This window comes from Pezoporus occidentalis, unplaced genomic scaffold (genome assembly GCF_034315485.1).
Source record: "Pezoporus occidentalis ecotype Australia unplaced genomic scaffold, CSIRO_AGI_Poc_V1 ctg149, whole genome shotgun sequence".
In the NCBI taxonomy this organism is placed as follows: domain Eukaryota; kingdom Metazoa; phylum Chordata; class Aves; order Psittaciformes; family Psittacidae; genus Pezoporus; species Pezoporus occidentalis.
In genome coordinates, this window is record NW_026913305.1 from 1,225,343 (window position 1) to 1,249,227 (window position 23,885).

Consider the following 23,885-nt stretch of genomic DNA (forward strand, 5'->3'; position numbering starts at 1 on the left):
GCTTTCTTATAGACTGGACACTAAGTGATATTCATTGTTGATAAAAAGAGGTAAATGGCAGTGGAATTACAGTTCAGGATGACACTGAATCCTCCATGTAGATTTATAATGGCAAATTTCAGGCTTGTCCATTGGATGTGCTTATTTGGCAGTGAGAGATAACAATATGAATTAGATTCAGGGGATGAGTATATTAGTGTCAGGAATAGTGCAATCTGGAGACATTAAAATGGTAATGGTTTTTAAAAAGCACTTAATCTTGAGATATACCACCATTTGCTAAATTATTTCTGCCTGCTTTTCTCAGTAGAAGCTTGCCAAACTACTGCACTTGATCATGTTTAAAATGTGTAAATAAATATTCAGTTCAATTTCCCATGAAATAAATAATCACTTGCCTTTTCAGATGTAGTTAGTTTACTTCTAAACAAATCAGCTTGCCACATAAAACAAGCAAAGCATCAAGGGCCAATTTCTTCTCATTTGGAGCTCTGTGTATATCAGAATATCCCTGTAGATTTCCCATGGTAGTTTGGGCAGTAAATTATAGCCAGTCTTCTACAAGTCATTTTGGTTGTGTTCATTTTAGTTTCCACCTTATAGAACCCTGAAGAAAACCAAATGTTCTCTGTATTTCACCATAGGTTGTATGCACTCTATGTTTTTATGTGCTTGCTTTTTCAGCAATGATGCCAAGTATGTACGTGATACCATGCACATAAATGTTTTTGACCTATGCCCATGTTGAGTCACGGGTGTTCTATAGTCAAAGTGCTTACTGCTGATCCTGGCAATGTTGAACAGATCTTCATTTCTGAAGGCCTGCTTAGATGTGCATGGAAGTTAAGGAGTATCTTCATGGGAAAACTCAGTATTTTCCATACCTCAGTACTTAACTGTTGAAAGCTTAAGAATCAAAATCTTAGTCTATAGTCATCTTGCACCTCTGTTTTGAAAGTCAGCTCTCACAGACTCACAGAATACTTATGAGCATTAAAAAGTCTTTATATTTGCAGCAACAGTAGTATTGGTAGAAACTTACCATAGTCAAAACCCTAAAACTCTAGAAGATTCTTTTTACTCTTCTTTCCTTCTAAAAAGTATCGAGTTATGCAATTTAAACTTCTAGAATTACTTGTTAAAGGTCTTTATAATTAGTTTAAAATCCTGTGTTTTGTGTTACCCACACATCTCCACTTATATGCTGAGAAACTTCCTCTTCACTCCAAAGACAACAGTGATTATGATGTTTGTCATGCAGGTGCAATTTAAAGTCACAGTATGAGTAATTTAACTCCACCCTTTGATAATGTGTATTTTGAATGACCAGTTCAGGAAACAGTATAAATTACTAATTTTATTTAAGAAAATAGGTGTATGCAATAATAGAGCAAGACATAGTTACTGAGCAGATCTGTGCCTGTCAGTCATTAGTTTAACAATCCCTTGGACAGGTTTCAAATAGGTTTTATTGTTTGCTTGCTTGGGTTTTTTGTTTTTAAATAGGCAATGATTTTCAATATTATTTTTTGTTTCAGAACATTTTTAGCATACTTGTTGAATTCAAAATTTTAGCTGCATATACACAAAATGCCACCTTATAGCAAAAATAATCTTTCATCATTATCTGATTCTATATCAAAGGGCTCCCCCCAGAATCAAAACCTTGGAGCTTGTTTATTTAGTTGACAAAACCATGTAATTAGACAAATCTGTAATTAGACAAATCTGTATTTGGATTCTCCCTCTCAATTTGCTTTGCACTGTAATCATAATAAAAAAGGTAGAGAAGGAAAGAATCAATGTGGATCAAAGACTAAAATGTACATTTAATCTAAAAAAAGTTCTGACCATAGTAATTTTTTTCAAAGGGCTTTTTAAATGGCAAGGAATATATATTGAATGAGAGAAGGACTCTATAGAAGGGAGAGATGAGGAAATGTACAGATGTTCTTTTCTTGCAGATGTATACAGCTTTTTCATTAGGAGACTTCATAGCACTGACTGTGTGGTTTATCTGTAAGTGCTATGAAATCCTGGAGATAGGTGGGTCAGCTTCCTAGCAATTCAGTTGGTTATTGTTGTCATTAGCTTTGCTGTAGGTTTTTTTCTAACAAGTAGGCTGAGATGTGCTCTCTTAACTCCCCACTTCCCTGCTTATGTCATCTAAGTGAGCTTAGAGCTGAGAAGCATAGAGCTTGAGAAGTTTATAAATAAAACTTTTGCATGGGAAGATGGTGACTGTTAATAGTTAAGCTCATAATGCTGTAAAATATAAATAGTACTCTACTTAAAAGTTAATGTAATTTTACATTTTAAACAGTAATAAATATTAATAGAATGGTAGATAGTAGCTAATGCAATAAAAGCTTGTTTTGTAATGATAGGATATTTTAAAAAGTATGAATGCCAGAATATATAGAGCTGAGTAGTGATATGTACATCAAAGGTGGCTTGGAATAGGAAAACTAATTAAATTCACTAATTAATTTAACTAAAGACTAATCAAATTGACTGGAGTGAATTCTTAAAGTCAGGCACACTTGTGAAGAATTATTACTAGGAAATTTAGTTTATAATATAGTGTAATCATTTAAATACAATTTAATTATATTAATTTATAATTTCATTTATAATATATTCATATTATATTACAAAAATATATATTATATGAAAACCAATGCAAACATGACTTGGGTGCCTGTACATGTCACACATCTCTTTATAAGGGATTTGAGAGCTTAATGCATATTTAATAGCTTTTAACCTGGGAAAACAACATGAATCTTAAGATTTGGGTGCCATGCAGGAAACATATTTAAAGTCTGTGGGGTTTTTGAGCATGATTTCTCTGCAAAAATTTGCAGTCCATTTTAAACCTAGTGATCTGAAAGTCTTCATTGTCTTACATCCTCATGAAGCTGGACTAGTAAGCTTAGGACCATTGTCAAATTCCTCATTACACAAACTACTTTTTTCATCCTAAAGTCTGTATAGTCAAAGTTTTTGGATGTTTGTGACATTTTTAATATTCAGTTGGTAAGTTACCTGCATCTGAGCATCAGTTATTTGAGAAAACATCCCCTGATTGATAATGAAAGGGGAATGGCACTTCTGGGGTTTCTTATCTGAAACAAAATGGTTACCAACCATGCCAGAGCTCTCCGGGGTTGCCAGCTTTTGGCAGACATAAGAATGGTGAGGATGATGTTGTTCATTTAAGTCATAGAATCATAGAATAGTTAGGGTTGGAAAGGACCTTAAGATCATCTAGTTCCAACCCCCCCTGCCATGGGCAGGGACACCTCTCATTAAACCATGTCACCCAAGGCTCTGTCCAACCTGGCCTTGAACACCGCCAGGGATGGAGCATTCACAACCTCCCTGGGCAACCCATTCCAGTGCCTCACCACCCTAACAGGAAAGAACTTCTTCCTTATATCCAATCTAAACTTCCCCTGTTTAAGTTTGAACCTGTTGCCCCTTGTCCTATCACTACAGTCCCTAATGAAGAGTCCCTCTCCAGAATCCCTATAGGTCCCCTTCAGATCCTGGAAGGCTGCTATGAGGTCTCCACGCAGCCTTCTCTTCTCCAGGCTGAACAGCCCCAACTTTCTCAGCCTGTCTTCATACGGGAGGTGCTCCAGTCCCCTGATCATCCTCGTGGCCCTTCTCTGGACTTGTTCCAACAGTTCCATGTCCTTTTTATGTTGAGGACACCAGAACTGCACACAATACTCCAGGTGAGGTCTCACAAGAGCAGAGTAAAGGGGCAGGATCACCTCCTTCAACCTGCTGGTCACGCTCCTTTTGATGCAGCCCAGGATACAGTTGGCTTTCTGGGCTGCAAGCGCACACTGAAGCCGGCTCATGTTCATTTTCTCATGAACCAACACCCCCAAGTCCTTCTCTGCAGGGCTGCTCTGAATCTCTTCTCTGCCCAACCTGTAGCTATGCCTGGGATTGCTCCGACCCAGGTGTAGGACCTTGCACTTGTCATGGTTAAACTTCATGAGGTTGGCATCAGCCCACCTCACAAGCGTGTCAAGGTCCCTCTGGATGGCATTCCTTCCCTCCAGCTTGGTGTCATCGGCAAACTTGCTGAGGGCGCACTCAATCCCCCTGTCCCTGTCACCGATAAAGATGTGGAACAAAACTGGTACAAACAACAGTCCTTGATTCTGGGTGTTGCTTTAAGTAGGTATGCTTACACTGACACCAAATTGTGCTGCAGTCAGTCAGGCTGTATGTGGTAGCAATATTTTGCTAGCTTGGGTTCAGGTTACAGGCCTGAGGTTGAGAGTTTATCTGTCTCTTTATATGAGAGAACCACTAGCTGCTTTTTCGTCTACTTCGGCTGCTCCAGCTCTCAGAAAAATATTGTTATTGGCATATAGGTTATTTTTATAAATTGCATTGAAGATATTCCATTCTCTATCATTGTTTATTTGGGAAAAAAAAAAAAAAGGAAAAATACAACAACAAAAATCAACCAATAAAAATCTCCAAATAGCTCAACATGACTGTGATATAACCATTTCATTCATTCATTTAAAAAATGTGATAAGTGAGAGAAATGTCAGTTGGAAATGTAGCCAGCAGCCTGGAAAGCACATGATAGGAGCTGAGCACAGCGGATATCTGCACTTCAGCTGAATGCTTGAAGTTTGTTCCAGACCATTGGGGTTGAACGTTTGCAACCAACAGTTATGTGAGTAACATGTATTTGAGTGCAGAGTGCACAGTATTTTCCATTTACTCTACCCTGGTGCTGGAATGTTTTTTCTTTCTCTAAAAAATAGGAAAGATTGAGTTTGACAGATATGAAATGTAATCCCAAAATAACAATTAATCTTGATCCAAAATACTCAGACTTCATTAATGCAGGTTGGCACTCAGAAAAATACACTGAAAGACACAGAGGGAAACTGCTGAATTTACAGATGCTCAAGCAATGAAGCACCCAGTGGGGGCTATCTGAGTTGAGTACCGTGGAAATTCAGAGTACTTTTTCACATCTTTGTGCATGTGTTTAGGTTGCCAATTTGAAAATACTGCCCTCAGTTTATTTCTTTTCAAACTACTCACAGTGAAATTCTTCCATGCTTCTTGTGTGGAAGAAAGTATGCTTTGCTCATCTGCATGAGCAAAACAACTGGTAGCTAAAAGATCTTTTCTGTTGCCTCCTAAAAATTATTGATATGATTATGTCTGTGCAGGAGTGACATATGCTAAAGCAACAACGAGCTATTGTTCTAGTCATAATTTGAATGTAAGTCCCACAGTCATCACTGTAGCATCAAACAATAGTAGTAAGTGTTCCTATGGTCATTACAGAAACAAATGAAAAATGCATATATGGATTTATTTTTTTTTCCTCTTGAATCAGGTCGTTAAAACTCCTGAACATGAAATTAAAAATTAAAATATATAGTTTGTAAAATACACCATCTAGACCAATAATCCTTATGAACAAAGGTGTTCTGCACAATAACGCAGTATTTCTGTGCTAAAACAAGAATTAATTTTTAGCGAGAATCCCACAGCATTGTTTTTAAACAAATTGAACTGCTTTTAATGTTGGTGCTGTGCTCAAATCACCATCAAATTACAAATATCTTCCATTCTGCAGGATAATGGGAATATATTTTTGTTATATATCCTACTTATCCTGCAAGAATCTTCAGAATTCCCTGCTGCTTATAATTCATTTTGGTCCCTCAAACTTTTTGCAACCTTTGCTGCTATTTGACGAAATTAGGAGAAAATTTATCTGAAAATCAGGGATTTCTGGATGCCATCAGGAAGTTTATTTCCATTCTTTGTTTTTGAAACAAGTCACGCAGTTGTGTCACTGGCCACCAGCTAATGGCAGTGTGGCTGTAAGCCAGAAAAAGGAAAAAATTTCAGTGCAATTGGCCAAGAAATGATGGTATTTGGGATCCTCAGTCTGAACTGTGACTGCTTATAAGTAGGCAAAACTTAAGTCTGTTCCGTTTATATCCTGTCCAAAACTTAACATCAGTGAACAAGGAAATGGATTATCTCTCCTGCATTGAAATATGGAGACTAAGCTTCTTAACAGTAATATCGATTTCCTTTAATAGCAGACATAGTCAAACAGTAGAGAGTAAACAATTTAAAGGTTAAGTTTGCTTAGCTGGACAAGACACTTCTCTTGCATGTTTGAAATTGAATTAGCTTAGCTTCACCTCTTATGAATCCAGCTATGATAGGAAAGTTGAAGCCAGCAGCATTTTGGAGACAAGGTGTTAAGCCTACCACATACAGATTTTTGCACCTTATGATTCAGGTAGTTGTTGTGAAGCAATTATTTGCATTAAGGAAAGAAGTGACTTACAGATGTGTGTGATCTTGTGGTTGGCTGGTAAAACATTTGTCTTACTTTAGGAGATATGGCAGCCTCATGACTATAGCAGCCACGAAGAAAAAAGGGTCTGGATCTGTCTTGGTACTGCTATGCCTGCTTTAATCAATGTGGGAGATGCTCCGAAATCCCTAAGGGGGCAGACTTCAGAGGCCCCACAACAAAGCCACCTGCTGCAGCAATTAATATATTAACCTTCTTCCCTCTGTCCCTTTCCCACAGGGCACTGACTCTGCTTGTCCTATCATCGCTGCCCTTTCACCCCGTGTTGGAACATCTCCCTCCTTTTCAGGGGGATTTATCCCCCTCCTGATTGCCTTACTAATACTTTACTACCCAAGAGGTTCAGAAGCTGGAAGATGAAGAGAAAGAAGCACACAGTGTGGAAAGAGGACAGTGTAGCAAGGGTAGCGTCAGCTCAGTCCCTATTCATCTACTGCCCTGAGTACATCTAATTAGTACTCCTCACAGGAGAAAGTAATTCATGTAATAAGGAAAATAACTGATATTTTTAAAATTAGGTTGGTTTTTTGGTTGCCTCTTTTTGGTTTTGGTGGGGTTTTTTGTTTGTTTGGGGTTTTTTTAAGCATAGTCTGTGAAATAAATTATTATGATAACGAAATGATATACGTTATAAGTGCATTAAAACTTTTATATATACAAGCAAAAGGAAGAGATTCAAATTGAAAAAAAACCCCAACATTTGGATGTAATGTGCTGGCTCTGTTAGAACAGGTGTTGCAGTCTGCACTTAGCTTCAGGCATCACATTTCACTGGGTTCAGGATTCATTTCTCTGCAGGATCACTATTCAGCCATTAAAAAGAGAAAAAGACCCTCCTGCAGAGGATAATTCAGATCACCAAACCCAAGCTTCTGCTCTGAATTATCCTTGACTAGCCTGTGTCTCTGCATGTACTCTGATCAGTGTTGCAGATGGTTACCTTTCTAATGTAAGAACCTGAGTTACATGCACAAAGGCAGATGGTGTACCTGCACTCCAAGAATTGTATTACAGTCCTATCATGATGCTTTCCAGATTCTAGGCAATCTTAAGAAATTAGAAGGAGCCGGTTCTTTGTAGGAAGAGTAATTTAGTTACACTAAAAGTGAGCTTTCTTATCATGCTTTCATAAGCGCGACTTCAGCAAATACCATTATGAATGCAGCAGTACTTGAATTCCAAGTCATATCTTTGGTTTCATTCCACAATGAAAAAATTAATTTTCAATGAACAGGTTAATAAATACTTGCATTTTTGAGCAAGTACTTACTATTTGTAAAACATAAAGCTGGTTTGTTTGGGTTTTTTTCCCCCCAAATTAAATTGTGTGATATCTGTGCAGATGTTTTTATGTCAGCCAATATAGAAATAGGTTAGAAAGAAACAGAAAGTGTGTGCAACATGAGAAAAGTGCTGTGTGATGCTCTGACTCAAAATACAGACTTTCTTGCAGAATTACTCTCTGTTCTTGTTCTTTCTTCATTAGCAAAACAGTTTGGCATGACTAGATTTTCTTCCTCCTCCTCTCTTTACCCCTTTCAAGTATTACATTACTTCTTTCCTCACCTTCCCTGCAAAGTGAAGAAGTAGTTTGTGCTCAGGTCTGTTTTAAGCCTCTGAACTTGAACATCAAATAAACCAAACTAGTTCCTCAGTGAATGAGAGATGAGGGAGAAATCATTAATAAGGTTCTTATTGACTCAGTGGCTTCAACATAATAGGAGCCCCAACATTTATTCCACTTTATATAGGGAGACATATGCAAGGCTTTTTCCTGAGTATGACAATACTGGTGTAAAGGAAAAAGGTTCAAATCAAAAGATTTACATTACTTAACATAAGAGAAATTTACCTTTTAAACATGAAACATTTTGTGTAAATATTAAACATAGGCTATTAAGCATACCCTTTCTTTATCTTCTTAAACTAGCAATAAATGTCAATAAAACCCCTTACTTGTCCTTGAGAGCTGGTGCCCATATTGCCAGTGACACAAATGACAGCCTAAGCCAGCAGGTGTTCAGAAATACTTACTGTAAAATCAACTTTAGAGAATTCACAGTGGAGCTCACCAAAAAAAAAGGCCGTTTTCATTACTTTGTCAGCAACTTACTTTGTTTCCCAGCGCAGTCTTGGAAGCTGGTTTGCTAGAGGTTTTTCTCCTTGCGACTGAATCATGTCTTACACAATGAAACATTTTGGTGGAATATTTCAGTGTTTGAAAGACTTTGTTCTGACTATGTTTATGCACCTTTTGTTTTCTGTGAATGTTTGGTTCCTGAGACTTACTGGCATGCACATTCACTCAAAATGAATCTGAGAGATGCATGTGCATGTTACCATGGAAACTGAAAGCTGAACCCAAACAGTGGACCTGCTGCTGGGATGATTGTGTGCTTTATCCAGCTTGGGCATGGAACCAGTGCCATGTGAATTATCTGAACAGACGCAGAACAACTGCAGCGGTTATGACTGACAGAAACTTCTTTGTCATTGATCTAGTGAGGGTAAAACCACGTTGTGGCTGGAAAATAATCTTACATTACAGCAGCTTAAAGAAGTATAATTTGGTTGTGCACATTCTACTAATAGAAAAGAAAACTTAAATGGATACAAATAGTTTTTTTGCCCCTAGTTATTTGCTCAACTTAATCTCTGTCTTCACTTCTTGATATGTTAATCCCTTCCCTGTGACCTCACAAGTCAATGGCTGGTGAGGACACACGCTTGGCTTTACAACTTCATTTCAAGATTAGATCTGAGAATTGTGAAAGGAAAAATACCCACTGCTTGTGGAAGATAAGATTATTTGGGTTTTTATGTACCCCTAGTATGGTGGATGAGAAGGAAGTTGTTCCACTTTGCAAGCTACTTCTTAAAATATTATGCACCATAGAAAAAAATCTGCAGTTAGCCAAATGTCGCATCTTTGGTGGCTCTTTAGGTGACAGTCACATGCTCTGTGGCAGTCACCATAAGGTTAGATACTTCACAAGAATCTGTAGTAGATAAAGAGATTAGATCTTTAAGAGTATTCACTGTTTGGTAAACTGAACCAGTGTAATTAGGTCTATTGTATAAGTCCTAAAGTAGAAAATTTTTCTTTGACTTAATATATTGCTCTTTGCAGTTCCTTTCATTCATAATTTCCATCAATCCATGCATATACTGCATTCCCCAAATTACCAGGTCTAGCAAAATTTTCTGTACTATTTAACTCCTACAAACCTTTGTAGTTTTTGATATTTTTGTCAGAGAAGCCACATAGTAATTTTTTTCAGTATCATAGGTCTTTAGTGGAAACTCTCCTGGGTTAAAGTGCTTTCTTTTCCCATTTCAGCTAAGTGAAATGATAGGAAAAGCTCCCAATCTTTTTTTACTACACACACTCCCCACACCCTACCCTTACCCCCTCCCCCTCACCCCGTCTTTAGCAAAGCAGTAGCTTATACTGTACAGCCCTTATGGCATCTCAGAGGAGTGGGTGAGAGAAGATACAAAATGGGAAATGTGCCCACCTTTAATGAAGTGGTACCTTTAAGCCTGCCTATATGGTACATGCTTTCTCCCAGGCTTCTGTAATCACCTGGGGGCCACAGAAAGGGGTTAGCACAAAAAGACTTGGATTCAGGCAAACTGTAAATGCAACTGAAGAGTGATTATTCCCGTCTCATCAAAAACAGAAATTAATCATTTCACATCCAGTTAATTGTTACAACACGTTATGCCCTTCATGTCCTTTTCTGAGCTAGTTTTAGAGATGCAATAAATAGAAGTTTCAGACTGCACAAAATTCAAATGGTGCCAATTTCTGGGAATGAAATTAATATTTTTTTTTTGATCCTTGAGGGTTTGATTTATTCATAACTCTTTTGAGAAATTCATGCAGTACAATTTTGGTGTTACTGTCTGTTAAAGATTTTCCCTCCTTTCCTTTTGTTGGCCCCATTTCTCCCACACACAAATCCACAAAGCCACAGATGCTCCGTTACAATGATGTCAGTCTTGCTACATGCTCCAGCTGTTTGGTAGGTACATTTATAAAGTTCAGCCTTTTACATTATGCCATAAATGTATATTTCATGTATAAACATAAAGCTAACATATTGCAGATCACTCTAAGTGTAATTTTAATGGAGGTTCAGTAAGTTTAAAAAATACTGAAGAGTGTTTAATCTTTCCGTTGGCAACATATTCATAGTAAGTTTTCCAATTATTTTTTTTTTCTGAAGGTAGGTTTGAATGTTCCCTGCCCCCTCTGCTATTTCATCCTCTGTGATCTTTGGAGAAAGCAGGGAGTTATTTTAGTAAGACAATATGTATTTTAAATAAAGATGTCTGAGGAAAAATATGTTTCCACATCTTTTTGGTGCTTAACCCCTCACTTAATGTTCTGTACATTTACCAGCATACCACACTGAAAAACACCTAATTCCTGGAATTGCCAGATATCAGTGCTATTCGATATGGTAGATAGTCTGTTGATATGACATATAAATTCTGACAGATTGTTTTAACAATTTATCAAGAATTGGGCCTGAGCCTTAAAGCTTTTCTTTGTATTGTGTCCTGAATTTCAAAAGAAAGGCTAAGCAGTGCCTATTTGGCTCTGCCTCCTTCCCCTTTTCTCACTGGTATGTGCTTAAGAGTTCAGCTCATTGTAACTATGTGGATCATTGAATAGTGCCCACAGGATCCTTCGCTGGTCTCCCCTGGGTGCTTTCCTTCTTATAAGCAATGTCTTTATTTCTTGCTCTCCTTTTGAGTTCCCTACTTTGTCTTAATTTGAATGTGATGCTGAGTTATCACCGTATTTGTACCATACAGTCATCATTATTCTAAAATAAATCTCCTCACTTAGGAAGATTTTGAGGTTTAATCTCTGTTTTGTTGGCTCAGTAGTAAAATGACTCTCAAGAGGACTGATGAAAGCTGAGATCTTTCTCAGTAGTTCATGATGCTTCAATCAAGACCCAGAGAGAATAAAGGCCCTAATGTGATTGTAGAGGCTAAAGTTTGGGACCATGAGTTATCACTATGTGGCTGCAGAAGAACCTTCATTAGCTTTGAAGATTGGTTTCATGTATACTTAAAAAAATCCAGTTCATAAATACGTAGAGCAGAGATTCAATATTGAAATCTGAAAAAGGAAAAACTGATAAACTCTGTGGTAATTCATTTGTGTCCCAGTCTCAGCATTAAGATATCAGCAGTATCAGTTCTGTTTCACCCGTGTCCCTTTCAGCATCATGTACATGTCAAAATGGACAACCATTCTGTGAAATAAGGGAAGTATTGCCTTAGATCCTCTACTTTTATAAGGTGTGGTGATACCATATGATATATAAAGCCAGTGTTATTTGTAACTGTAATCCCGGTGTCAGCTTAAAACCTAAGAAAACCTGTTGCTCAGAAATACAGATAATGTCACTGTTATTTGATTTCTTTCTAATTTTCAGGTCTTTTGTTATCCAGCAAATCCCAAGCAGCAATCTCTTCATGGTGGTAGTAGATAACGAATGCTTCTGCGATTCTGTCCCACCAATTACCATGGCACCTATAGAAATAAGGTATATCCTTTTTACTTGCAAAGTTGTCAGAAAGATATTCAAGATGCAAATATTGAAAAAATTCTTATTACATAAAACTTGCATTACATGACTTAATAAATAACGCATCATTACCCACTATAAAGTGGTTGAGTGTTTGAAATAAAGCTAGATGAGACTATATTCTTACTTATTTTCAAGGAGAATTCACTTTTTTTTTTTTTGAACACCCAATACAAATTAAGCAAACACAATTATGGGCATCTTTAAGCATCATAAAGTCATGGTCATCTTTAGATAGCTGAACAAATTAGTGTAACTATGTAATTTCCTTATAAAAATGGAGCTCCTGATATTGGGACTTCTAAAAGTCTTTACGGTCTAGATATTTTTTTTATTTCAGGGTTGGACTGGAGTATTGAAAGTATTTTGGTAACCTGCTTCGAAAAATATAGATAGGTAGCAAATAAATCCATCACTTGATTTTTAGTCGCCCTACTTTTTTATTTTGTGCTGTTCTGTAGGATTTGTTTTCTCATATAAGTTGGAATTTATCACAAGTAGCTTACAGTGTGCTTTTATTTTAGACTACTTATGGAAAGACAGGTTAGCAAGATAAATACAAATCATACTCTCTAAACTGTGAATCACTGAGGAGAAAGCGCTAGAATTACCTTTTTCTTGTGTTGACCACGCATATCACTTTGGATTTTTGATTGAGAGAGGAAGTAGCTGAAAGACTGTGTTCATTTCAAAATACTCACATAAAAATGCAATGCTCAAAACATCTGTCCTTAACTACCTTGTACATAATGAATCCCTTAAATGTGAACGCTTGAAATCTCAGAAGATAAGAAGGCGCCCAGAGTCCTGTCATGGATTTCATCCTGAAGTAAGTTCCTATCTATTCTTCCTTTGTTTTGGACTCTGATAGATGTTTTATTTCTCTAAAAGAAAAAAAGAAAAAAAAAGAGAAAAAAGAAAAGCTACCTTCTAAGATGAAACATCAAGAAATATTCTGAACACTCAGAACACAGTAGGAAAGGGAAGTGGGTAACTTTTTAAGTGATGCATATCTTTTGAATACTCCTGTAGGCAATGTGTTGATTTGCTGCTTTTATAGACTATTTTGTATCATGTAAGAGAATGTGGTAGGATGTGAGCATGAACTGGCAGCCAGGAATATCTGAGAATTTCTGTGGCTCAAGCACAGACCACAGTATTCCTCATTAGAGATGGTTGCTAACTTTGTACTGTTAAAGATTTTTTCAGTAACTAGCTTTTGTGTTTCAACTGTCATTATATTTACACATATTGCTTGGGAGAGATCATTACTGCTCTGTTCTGCATAGTAGTCTTATTTGTATAGGGGCAAAAATATTTGGTAGGGACTGGGACATGATTACAGTGGATTGTACAGCGTATGTTCATAGACATCTATTTGGCTCTGGAGTAACTTCTATGAATTCAATGGTGTAATGCAATGTAGAATGAGACCTAAAGTATGGCATGGAGGAGATATTGCATGCCTGTTGATCATGCTCATTTTCAGTCTACAGTGTAAAGTTGTTCAAATGGAAGTCTGTACCTGTATTACTTCCTGAGTATATTTAGTTCATGGGTTTTGTTGTTTGAACCTGTGCTACATAGAAGAGGATAAGAATGATCATGTGTATCTTAATTGGGTGTATTTATTTCCCTCTTTTTTGTGTGTGTTTTTTTGTTGTTTTGCTTTGTTTTGGTTTGTTTGTTTGTTTTTGTTGTTGTTTTTTAGGAAAATGCAAGAGAATGTGGTGGTGTCTCAGGCCTTACTGCTAAACCTCCTCTTGTTGCTTTTGTTCTTCTGCTGCTGTTGACGGTTTTCTCAAGGTGACATTGACTGATGTGTTCAATTGGCATGCTAATACATGGATAAACTGTGAACTGGGAAATGGTGCAACATAAAGGACGTGAAATATAGTCAGAGCATCAGCATTTCATGATTTTAAACTGTTGGTGATATAAATTCTTAAAAATATGTTGAAAAGAGATTTATCTTTTTACTTTGCAAGTCATGCAGATGTGAATTTGGCATATGGTAGTCATGATTCATCAAAAAGGACTTGGTAGATAGAGGTGACCATTGCTTTGTCCCATTGAAAATAATTTAAAACTGTGTACTTTTTTCAATAAAGTATATTAAAATCACAGTTTCAGAGTGTATTTTAAGTATGATAATGTATTTGTTCTATTAATTAATGATGAGAAGAGAATAAAATAAATGGAAGATGCTTTATTATGCTTTAAGCCTATTTCTGAAAAGATTAAGAAGAAAATGTGGAGTTATATTTTTAGAATAAAGTAGAAGAACTTTTATTAACTAGTCAAAGAACCACATGTGCATGTATGAAGCTAAGCAGGTAATATGCTGTGCTGAATTATAGTGAAGGTTTGTTTTCTGTAAATATCTCAGTCACATTTAGAGAGTGAGCCAAAGCCTGATTAAAGCCTTTTGCCTAACTTGGTCAAGCTTTAGATCAAATAGGTTGATTTGGTTGCAGATGGCAAAATTAAATACTTTTCATCTGTTACAATTTGTGGGAAGATATGTAAAATAAGCTCTATAAAAGGATGATGCCTTTCTGTTAGTGTTCTGCCCTACAGACATCATGTCAGCCGGGAGAAGCTCATTATTAGGAAATTTATAAGCAGACAAAGTTTGACTTGCAACACATCTGTGTCAGTAGAACTCATGGCTTTCACTGAGAATTCATTGAAGCTCACCCTGAGTGAGCAAAGATCGAGACCAGTATTTTTTTTTTTTGTTCTAGGCCTTACATTCTTCTTTGTAAGGGAAATGAGAATATAAAATTAGATTTTTTTTGAGTCTTTTAAAACCCTTTCCATAGAAGGATATTTATCCTTCACCTTGTATGATGAGTATATACCTCTTGTAATTGTTAGCAATGTCTGTTGTGGCTATGTTTTACGAAGATCTTGATCTTTGAAGTATGTTAATCTCTCAGTTTATCTTTGCCATTTTATATGAAGTAGAGTGCTATCAAGTGAATATAATGTACTTCTAACAATATCATACATTAGATGCAAAATAAAATGCCACTATTCTAAATCTGGTGCTTGAAGATTGAAGTTTCCTGATTGGGAGTAAGTATGATTTTAGCATTAGATAAATGCTAAGCAGATTTACTGTGTGTCTTTAAGTGAGAATAGGGAGCTAAGACAGCTAAGGGGCTTTGTTTTAAGGAATACTATCCAGTTTGTAAGAGGAAGAACTAGTAAAATAATATTTCCACTTCAATGCTTTAGCAGGTTCAAATGCACACTGGTACTTCCTCTGGTTCTGAAACCATAAAGAATTTTGTCTGGACTCATAATTTTCATTTCCTCATCTTTTTTTGGTTAGGAATGCTTTTCTACAGACTTCTCTGTCCATCCTTGTTGGTCTCAAAATCACTCACTATGGGAATAATTTTCCAGCTGACATACAGCCGATCTGTTGTCCTAGCGACATGCTCTGTTTACTAAGCTAATTGGGAATTCAAGGCATTTTCTACACTTGGAGCAACACAGATATCCTGCAGTTCTTTGCTTGGTTTTGCTTTAAGCATCATTCCCCCTTACCCTCTACCATTCTTCCCAAAATTAATCTCAATACTTTATTTATAATGTATTTTAGTTTCTGATTTTCCTTCTGATTTTCCAGAATCAGCAACAGTATAGACTTATAATGATTTTGTATGTCTGGTGCTTGTTCTTTCTCAATGCAATTGAAATGGGAAATGTTTATAAACCAATAGAGTCCAGGTGATTTTTCCTTTTATTAGAAGTTGAAAAGAAAAATCTTTCTCATTAGAGCCATTGAAAAGCTCTGCATACAAATGCCTGCACTGTCTGATGTATAAATTATTATTGCTCTTGCAAAGAAAAGAAATACATTAAAGGAGAAAATTTATTTCTACTGAACCAAGATTAAAATGTCTAATAATAATTCATTGTTAATTTTGGAAAGGGGTGAACAGTTCTGTAATGAGAAAGGAGCCAGGGAGTAACAACAGCGATTAAAATATGACAGTCTAAATTAATATTGTGAAAGAGATTGAAATGTGGATATGTAAATGAATATTGCTCAGAGAAATGTGACAGTTCATTTTCATACATTAAGACGAAGTTTTAAAGGCAGAATGTGCTGGTGTACATAAACAAGTTACTATGTAAAACAGAATAGTCCAAATAAGTTGCTAAGTGTAAAAACACTTATGAGTCACTATTTTTTGCTAATTAAGATGTCTATTTAATTTTCTATTTATTCCTTTGGAAGTTTTTGATGCAATGTGAATTTAGGTATGTAAAGCCAGCAGTTTAGGAGAAATAGAGATGTTGCCTTGGGTTCATATTTATGGATCTTTGCCTGAACAGGTTCTCCTATTCAGTTGAGTATATTCAGTCACTAACATTTGTGTGGCTTTTTCTCAGTTTCGAACATCAATCATGAGTGCATGTGATAGATCAACAGTATGCCAGTGATAATGCTGTCAGATCTCTTTGAATTGATTTATTTGAACCAATTGGCTGCATCTACACTGGTTATGTGAGTCTGTCTGGAAACATTTCTTGGCACTGAGGCCAACTAAGTGGCGTGTGTATATGCTAGTAAGATTTCTTGGTCTTCAAAACGGAGTAGCTGCAATGCAGTCTACGTCCAAACACAGAAACAATGATTATGAGTTTTATGGGACAGAGCTAGCTGACACAGGCTGAAAGCATGCCAAGGACTGTTCAAAAGTTTTACAGAAAAGCTGATCTCATTCTAATGCATTGGAATGTTCCTGACTGCTGTTAAGTTTACCAGTCTGTGTGTCATCATTAGCTCTGTAACACTGAGAAGGAATTAAATTTCGTAACCTTACTAGTGCTACTCTCTGAAATTCTGAAAATATCATGCAAGCTCTGATCCAAAATCCGATGTAATCAATACCAAAACACGAATGTATACGAATGCATACATACAGCTGCATATATGTAAATGATACGTACTTTTAATAAACAGCAAATTCAGACACCATCTATATTTTTTATTTCCTTGAACCTGAGGTCAAGTCCAGGGAGAACCAGCACAACTGTAAAATCTGTTTCTATGCAGCAAGAGGTATTGCTGAAAGTTTCGGCTTCTTGGTTTTGCTTTTGTGGAGGCTTTGTTTTGTTTTGTTTTGGGTTTTTTTTTCACTTTGTTAATGGCATTGATTTTCAACTTATTAGCCCCATCTGCCACCTCTTCCTTTAATCTTAATACAGCAAAAGTTGTCTGGGGGAGCAGGACTGGCCACGGACACACCATTTTTAGTAGCTTTGTGTGGGAAAACTATTTGCCCATAACTGTCACTGCTGCAAACAGTCCTTTAAAATCCTGTAAGCCAGAAAGCCTCAGGCAGGTTTCTGCAGCTGTGCTATCTCCTCTCATTGTTTTTTGTGACACTGGGACTGCCTGACCCACTACATTTTGCTGCCAGGGCCAATTCTGCAATATATATGCTAGGTGAAACAGGTGGTTGCCTAAGGCAAGAAGATATTAAAAGCAGCCGTGTTTGTTTCATTGCCTAAATAGCTCCAAGAGACTGATTCAGTTTTTTTCTGATCTCAAGAACCCCCAGAACAAGGCACTGGTCCTTTGGGTTCAGAAGGCAAGTTAGAGGTTTGGCTCAAAACATCCGTGGCTAGAAGATGCCAGTTATTTCCATTTGTTTCGTGAGCCCTTTTATGGCCTCCAAGGGCTTTTGCATCTTGGGACTTTCCAACTCATGCAAATTTAATGTAAAAAGGCATTTGCAGTTGGAAAGTTTCTGCAGAATGGTGCATCAGTATCTTTCAACTGTAGAAAGTATTGTTTATTTAATTTTCCTACTTGATTATTCTTTTCCCTGTGCTAAGATACTTCCATTAGCATGATTTTTTTCTTCTTGTCCAAGTTCTTCCCCATGGTTAGAAAGGTTTCAAGTTCGTATTTAGCTGACTTGCTATTTATCTGTTTTACAAAGATGTACTCTTTCTGACAGGTCCAGCTCCCATTTATCTACTGAGAGAGATGTGGTTCCCATATACAACATCTTCAGAAGATCTCACTGGAATTTATCCCAATCCAGTCTGAAGGCAATTTTCTTCTGTCTCGTCTTTAGCCTTTAGCCATTAGGGTCAGATAATATTTCTTCCAATGGAATAATATTCTAGCTATAGTTCCTTGGGAGAATTTACCTCATTTTCAAGATTCAGTCCTATGTTTCTTCCCAAGAATACTTTTGGACATGGATGCTATAAGTTGGATATACAAAGTCATAGTGTATTCTTGTGATGCTCTGAGTAGAAGGATATGCTTCCAACTCTTTCAGACTTTTTTTCCTTCTTCTTGTTATATTGGTCAGCAAAGCCAATGTTATTTTATTTTTTGCAATTCCACTAGAAATTATTTTAAAAGTCCGCAGTTCTGTCCACCAGATGCTTTGAAGAATTTCAAAGGACATTGCTAATCTAGGAAGAAGCCACTGAGTTTCGTTGCATTAGAGTTAGAACAAGAGGCATTTTTGTGTTAGTGTTAATTTAGGTGCAGGTTAAAAATAGTGATAATAATATAAAAAAGCTATACTACCCTTCAGTAACCAGTATTAACAAAATGTATGCAATATATTTTAAAACCAAAAATTATACCGTACATAATAATTTTTAAATGCCAGATGGCTGCTCAATGATCAGTTTTATGAACACGAAACTTCGTTTGCAGAGCTAGATCTAATTCCAACTGAAATGAGGATAAACAAGGCATGCTCTTTCATTGTGAAAGCACTGCATTCCCATGTGCGGATATGTTAAATATCTAATTACTGAAGGTTCATTTAGTTCTGTAATTTAAAAAGAAAACTGCTCTTTCTTAAACAGAAAAAAAATCATTAAAGAGTTGTAATTATTTTCTCCAAAGTCTGACAGTGGCCTTACTTAAAAGTAGCCAGTATGTGTATTGGTACAGCCAACCAAGAGATGAGGTGCTAACACCTTAAGAAGACAATTTTCATTTTAACAGTTTTACAGATTTGATTGCTTATCAATGTGGCAGAAATAACCAATTAATTGTGTTTATGTCAAGATAGCCTCTAACACCTCACAAGGTGTCAAATCTCACATTTGTTCTCTGCTCTGCTGCAAACTGAGCAGCATATGGGGTGTGTGCCTGCAGAGAGAGTTGTAGCTAGGTAATTCACCCCAAATTGACAAAATAGTATTAAAAAAAAATTAATACGGTATTAAGTGACACAAAAACAACTGTATTCCCTGTGATATTTTCATTTATTAACTGAAAGTCTTTTGTTATCTTTATGTTAAATGGAATTGAGCCTGAATTTGCAGTTTATCATGTCAAAGTGCTGCAAAATCCAAGATGCTTGTTGAAGAGTTGAGCTCTAGTTCATTCAGGTAGTGCAGACTTTGGTTATCTCACTTGAATTCTTTTATCAAAAGGTTATAAGGAGTTGACAGCTAGTAGGGCCTCTGTAAGATCAAACTTGAAAGATGGCTTTTTTGTTCCAGATGTGTTCTTGAACTGTACTTATATGTGTTTAAAGCAGCCTTGTAAGAAAAGGTTACACTTGACAATTCTGAGTCAAATTTGAACCTTAATACCAGAAGTTCAAGTGGTTAATTTTGGGTTTGTTTGACTATGTTAGGATTTAGTTTGCAGCTTTAACACACTGAGTATTTCACTTCCAGGAGAAAGGGAAGATCAGATTTCAGTTCATAGCAAGAAGTGTTTTAAATAAGCTATTTAAATGTCTTAGGAAGAGCGCTAAATGTTTAATAGAGAAAGCTAGTTGGGACTAGTTGGGATAGCTGAGCTAATCGAGAATGCTTTTGGCAGGCATGCAAATGTGCAGATGGCTCCTGAGACAGGAAATAAAGAATTGTTTTGTGTCATTTCTTTGTTAGTATTTTGGCACTGGTCAGTTGGTTTTAGCTGGAAAATGAAAGATTATTTTTCATTTGCCCATGTTGTTTGTGGGGAAAAAATAGAATTAATTTGTAACCAGCCAGCTGCATTCCTGGATCACTGTCTCTGAGACATTACTGTGATATGTGCAATAGTTAAGATATAATTCCAAGTTTCTGTCAATATTTTATTATCCGTTATAGTTAATAAAGCTGTTTAGGTACATCTGTTTCATGTCTACAGATGTGAGTGAAATATTTAGAGAAAAAATAATCTACTTGCATTGCTAGTTTCTAAGCATAAAAAACAAAACAGAGCCACAATTAATTTGCAATTTCATTATCTCTAACATATTCAAAAGAACAAGACACAAAACCTAGTGATAATGGAGACTTGTGATTTCCATTCATCAGGTCTTTGTGGGTTTCAGAAGGGCATTTTGTTTTAAAGCAGACATTTTTGCTGCTTTTTTTTCTTCAGTGTTTCAAAGTCCAAATCCAGATAACTTCAAGAACTCCCAGGAAATCTCTTCTCTGGAGTAATGGTGAACAAAGACTATTTTGACTTCAGCTTAAAACCTGAAGTTAATGTGATACACTTAAATTCATACAAGTATGGACTCAATGCGGAATATATCGTTACTATCCTTTAGGTCTACTAGTAATGATAAAAGCAGAGATCTCTGTAGGAAAATAAATATTCTGTGAGATACGAAGGTCAAGAATTGTTATTTTCCACTGATAAAACTTTCTTGGCAAAAAAACCTCCTGATTTTATTTAAAAGAAAAAACTTTAAAAACTTGGGTTTATGAGAACTTAGAGAGGCAGTGCTTAAGTCCGTTTTTTAACCATGAAATCCTTTTGACATATGGCAGTCATTATGTATTTGCATTTGTCTATCTTGAAAGGTTTTTTTCTAATAGAAGATACACATTTAACATATTTTTCAATAAACACATGAAAACTTCTTAACGGTAAACAATGATCTTAAACAGCCTTGCCAAGCATGTAAATGATCTACAACTCCTAATGCACCAAAGATTGTTGCATATTTTCAGCTCTGCATTTGGGACCTCTAGGCAATGCTGTTTCAGATTAGGACACACCATGAATTTCTTAACTGCTTTATTTGATAGAAGAAGGCTTTATCCTCCTGATATTCATGGCAGAAAACCTGGAAATTTGTCCTGCCCATTCCTTTCCAAATACAGCAACCCTATCTTCATTAGTATCTGACAGATTTAAGATTAGTGGAGAATATACTAATGCAAAAAAAAATTAAAGACTCTATCAGAAAAATAAACAGAAAAAAAACTTTGAGCTTTAGACTGCTTTCCCTGCCCATTCAGCTATTGCCTCAGTCTTGCACAAGAAGAAAAATCCCCTGTTACATGTCTGGCATAGAAAGGAAATATTATGGCCTTTTGAAAGCGAAGAAAGACACATTTTTCCTTCTGCTGTAGCAGTCAGTAGAAGTACCCAAGCAATGTTCTTGGAAATATTCTTGCTTTCACATAGACCTACTGGTAAAACTACCTATGAACAGGTAAGGCATGTTAGATTCAGCTTGTTTAGGTGTTAGAGGGCTATCCAAGAATGAGCGCAAACCAGAACAAGTGAGATTCAAAGCTGAAGCAATTGAAGACAATGGAACAGAGGAGGGAACTTGGAGTAAATTCTGAAAAATAGCAAAACAAAAAGACAAGCTACCCACTGAGCTAGGTTTGGTCTTGTTTCAGCAGAGGGTTCTTCTTAAACTGTTTTCCCTTATTGTCCTGATTTTACGGTTTGGGAGATGTAAATGCACGAAGCTCAGGATGTGAATCCCTTGAGATTTTACATTTCTATTTCAGTCGGGAAGTGGAAGTAGTCTATCGCTTGACCTGACTGGGCTGTAAATACTTTGCCCCAGAAATGTTACGTCAATCAAATCAGGAATTAAAATGGAGGAGCCTAGTCATTCAGCCAGTTGTGTGGAAATGATGTGAAGATACGGTCCCAAAGAATTTTACCTGTTACCTTCATATGCAGCCTATTAAACTATGCTGTCCTGAGACAAGGTAGGCTGCCCATTAAAATTGCCGCTGAATAAGAAATCAAGTGAAAAATATCTCCTGCAAATGCTATTAGACTCTTATCTATTTTTTAACAGAAATAGCAGGGATATAGGCACAGGTATGTTTCACATACCTTTAGTGAAATTTAGCTTGGAGCATATAAAGTCCTTCATGTGAAATATCTGTTAAGATCAATGCTATAAATATAGAAGCTGATTTGAAAAATAATTCTTAATGTATGTTGTGTTCATCATGCTTATCAGAAGTTCAATTTTCTCTCAAAAAAGGGAAATTTTGAATGGTGCCTGTAAGAGCTGAAGTGTAATATCCTGAAAAGACTACTTGATAGAAGAAAAGAGTATTAAGTTATTCTTAAAGCCTTAATATAGCTAAGTAACCGTGTAACATTGCAAAGTACTCCCAACAAGCCTCTGGGCCCATTTGCTTTGAAACTTCTAGAAACATGACTTTCTATTACCTGCACTGTCTTCTGGAAGAGGTTTTCATATCATATAAATGAAAAAGCAGGTGCTTATCAAACAGACAACACACATCAGTAGATCATGTTTTGCTTTTTTTTTTTTTTTTTCTAATAGCCAAATAATGACTGAGGAAACACAGTCACAGCATTCATGAAGAAGAAAAGAGAGAGCAAATGGATATAAAATTGACCTATCATTTTTTGTTCCAGTCTTTGGAGACTGCTGTACTCCACATCTGTTTCTTCTCCATAGTTTTATCATGATGGATCTTTTCTGCTGTAGCTTATAGGGCTCTAGGTCCTTTTAAATTCTTCCATTTTGTGTTTCTATTCCTACTTATTTTTTTTTCATGAGTTCTGAAAAAAATCCTAAAACACCCAGCAAACCACCAAACCCTAGCATCAGATCAAAAAGATGAAGAGCTCAATTAATATTTTTTGAGTTTTACATATAGTCTGCTACCATTAGAACCAGAAAGATTGGTTTCAAAGTACTATTAGGGGATGTTTGAGTATGTATATATATGTATGTATAATTGTATACATTATAGTTCTGGAAAAAAGTTATGTTGTAAAGAGCATTATGTTACTTGCACAGATACTGATAAGCAGCATGTCATCCTAGAACGTCCTCACTTTCTGGTTCTGATTACACCCTCTTAACCTAGTCTATACCTATGCACTGGAGTGCAATAATTCATGGAATATTATGGGCCATGTATATTTCAAGCTGGCTTCTCAAGTGACAGCATAACTCTTTCACAATCTTCTGGTCCAGTCTTCAACAGAGAATGTAAATCCTTGTCTCCTTTCCCTCCCCAGTGAATTTGAAGAGTGAGGCAATGTTCCCTCTATCCATGCACTGCACAAAAAAGCTCCCTACATTTCTTTCCATCTGTCCTCCCTCATGGACTGCCTCTAAAGTGTCTAATGTATGGGCTGTGGGGAAAAGATTAGAAAAGAACATCTATTGAGAAGCCTCAGATGAGTATTTTTTCCAGCTCTGTTTGCTTTCGCTTAATATTTTTCGAGGAATTGTTGGAGAGAATTAGCTTCAGTTCCTATTTATTCATTCACATAATGTGGTTTTTAGCACTTGTGCTCCACTTGAAGTGGCTTTGCAGGGCCATTTACAGGTAATTGAATTCCACAGCGCACTTTAAAATTATGTTCTTAAATGCAGTACAGAGTATAGTGCTTTAAGATTTACCTGTCAATTCATCTTTCCTTTAGTTTCAGGGAAAGAAAAGACACCAGATTTATCTTGAGGCTTGACTGTAACAAAAAGCTATTTTTCCTTCTGTTTCCACTGAGTTTGCTGGAAGCTGTATCAGAAAGGAGCAATGACACCTATTTACAGCAATTTCAGCCAGAAAAAAATAAGCGTATATGGTCTTGATTCTGTATTCTACTGCAAGCAGTGGGTGTTTGAGCTGGGCAC

The 23,885-nt window shown here is 36.4% G+C and overlaps 1 protein-coding gene across 3 annotated transcripts in view; it reads left to right on the forward strand.

Annotated features, from left to right (window-relative positions):
* The window catches only part of CACNA2D3 (calcium voltage-gated channel auxiliary subunit alpha2delta 3), a 451,679-nt gene extending 437,464 nt beyond the window's left edge, over positions 1–14,215 (forward strand). For all 3 annotated transcript variants that reach the window (XM_062610709.1, XM_062610710.1, XM_062610711.1), the window contains 3 exons: positions 11,851–11,963; positions 12,750–12,832; positions 13,715–14,215. In XM_062610709.1, the coding sequence (XP_062466693.1) occupies positions 11,851–11,963; positions 12,750–12,832; positions 13,715–13,813 (295 nt within the window). In that variant the 3' untranslated portion in view covers positions 13,814–14,215. The remainder of the gene's footprint in view (positions 1–11,850; positions 11,964–12,749; positions 12,833–13,714) is intronic.
* The last annotated feature ends 9,670 nt before the right edge of the window (positions 14,216–23,885 follow it).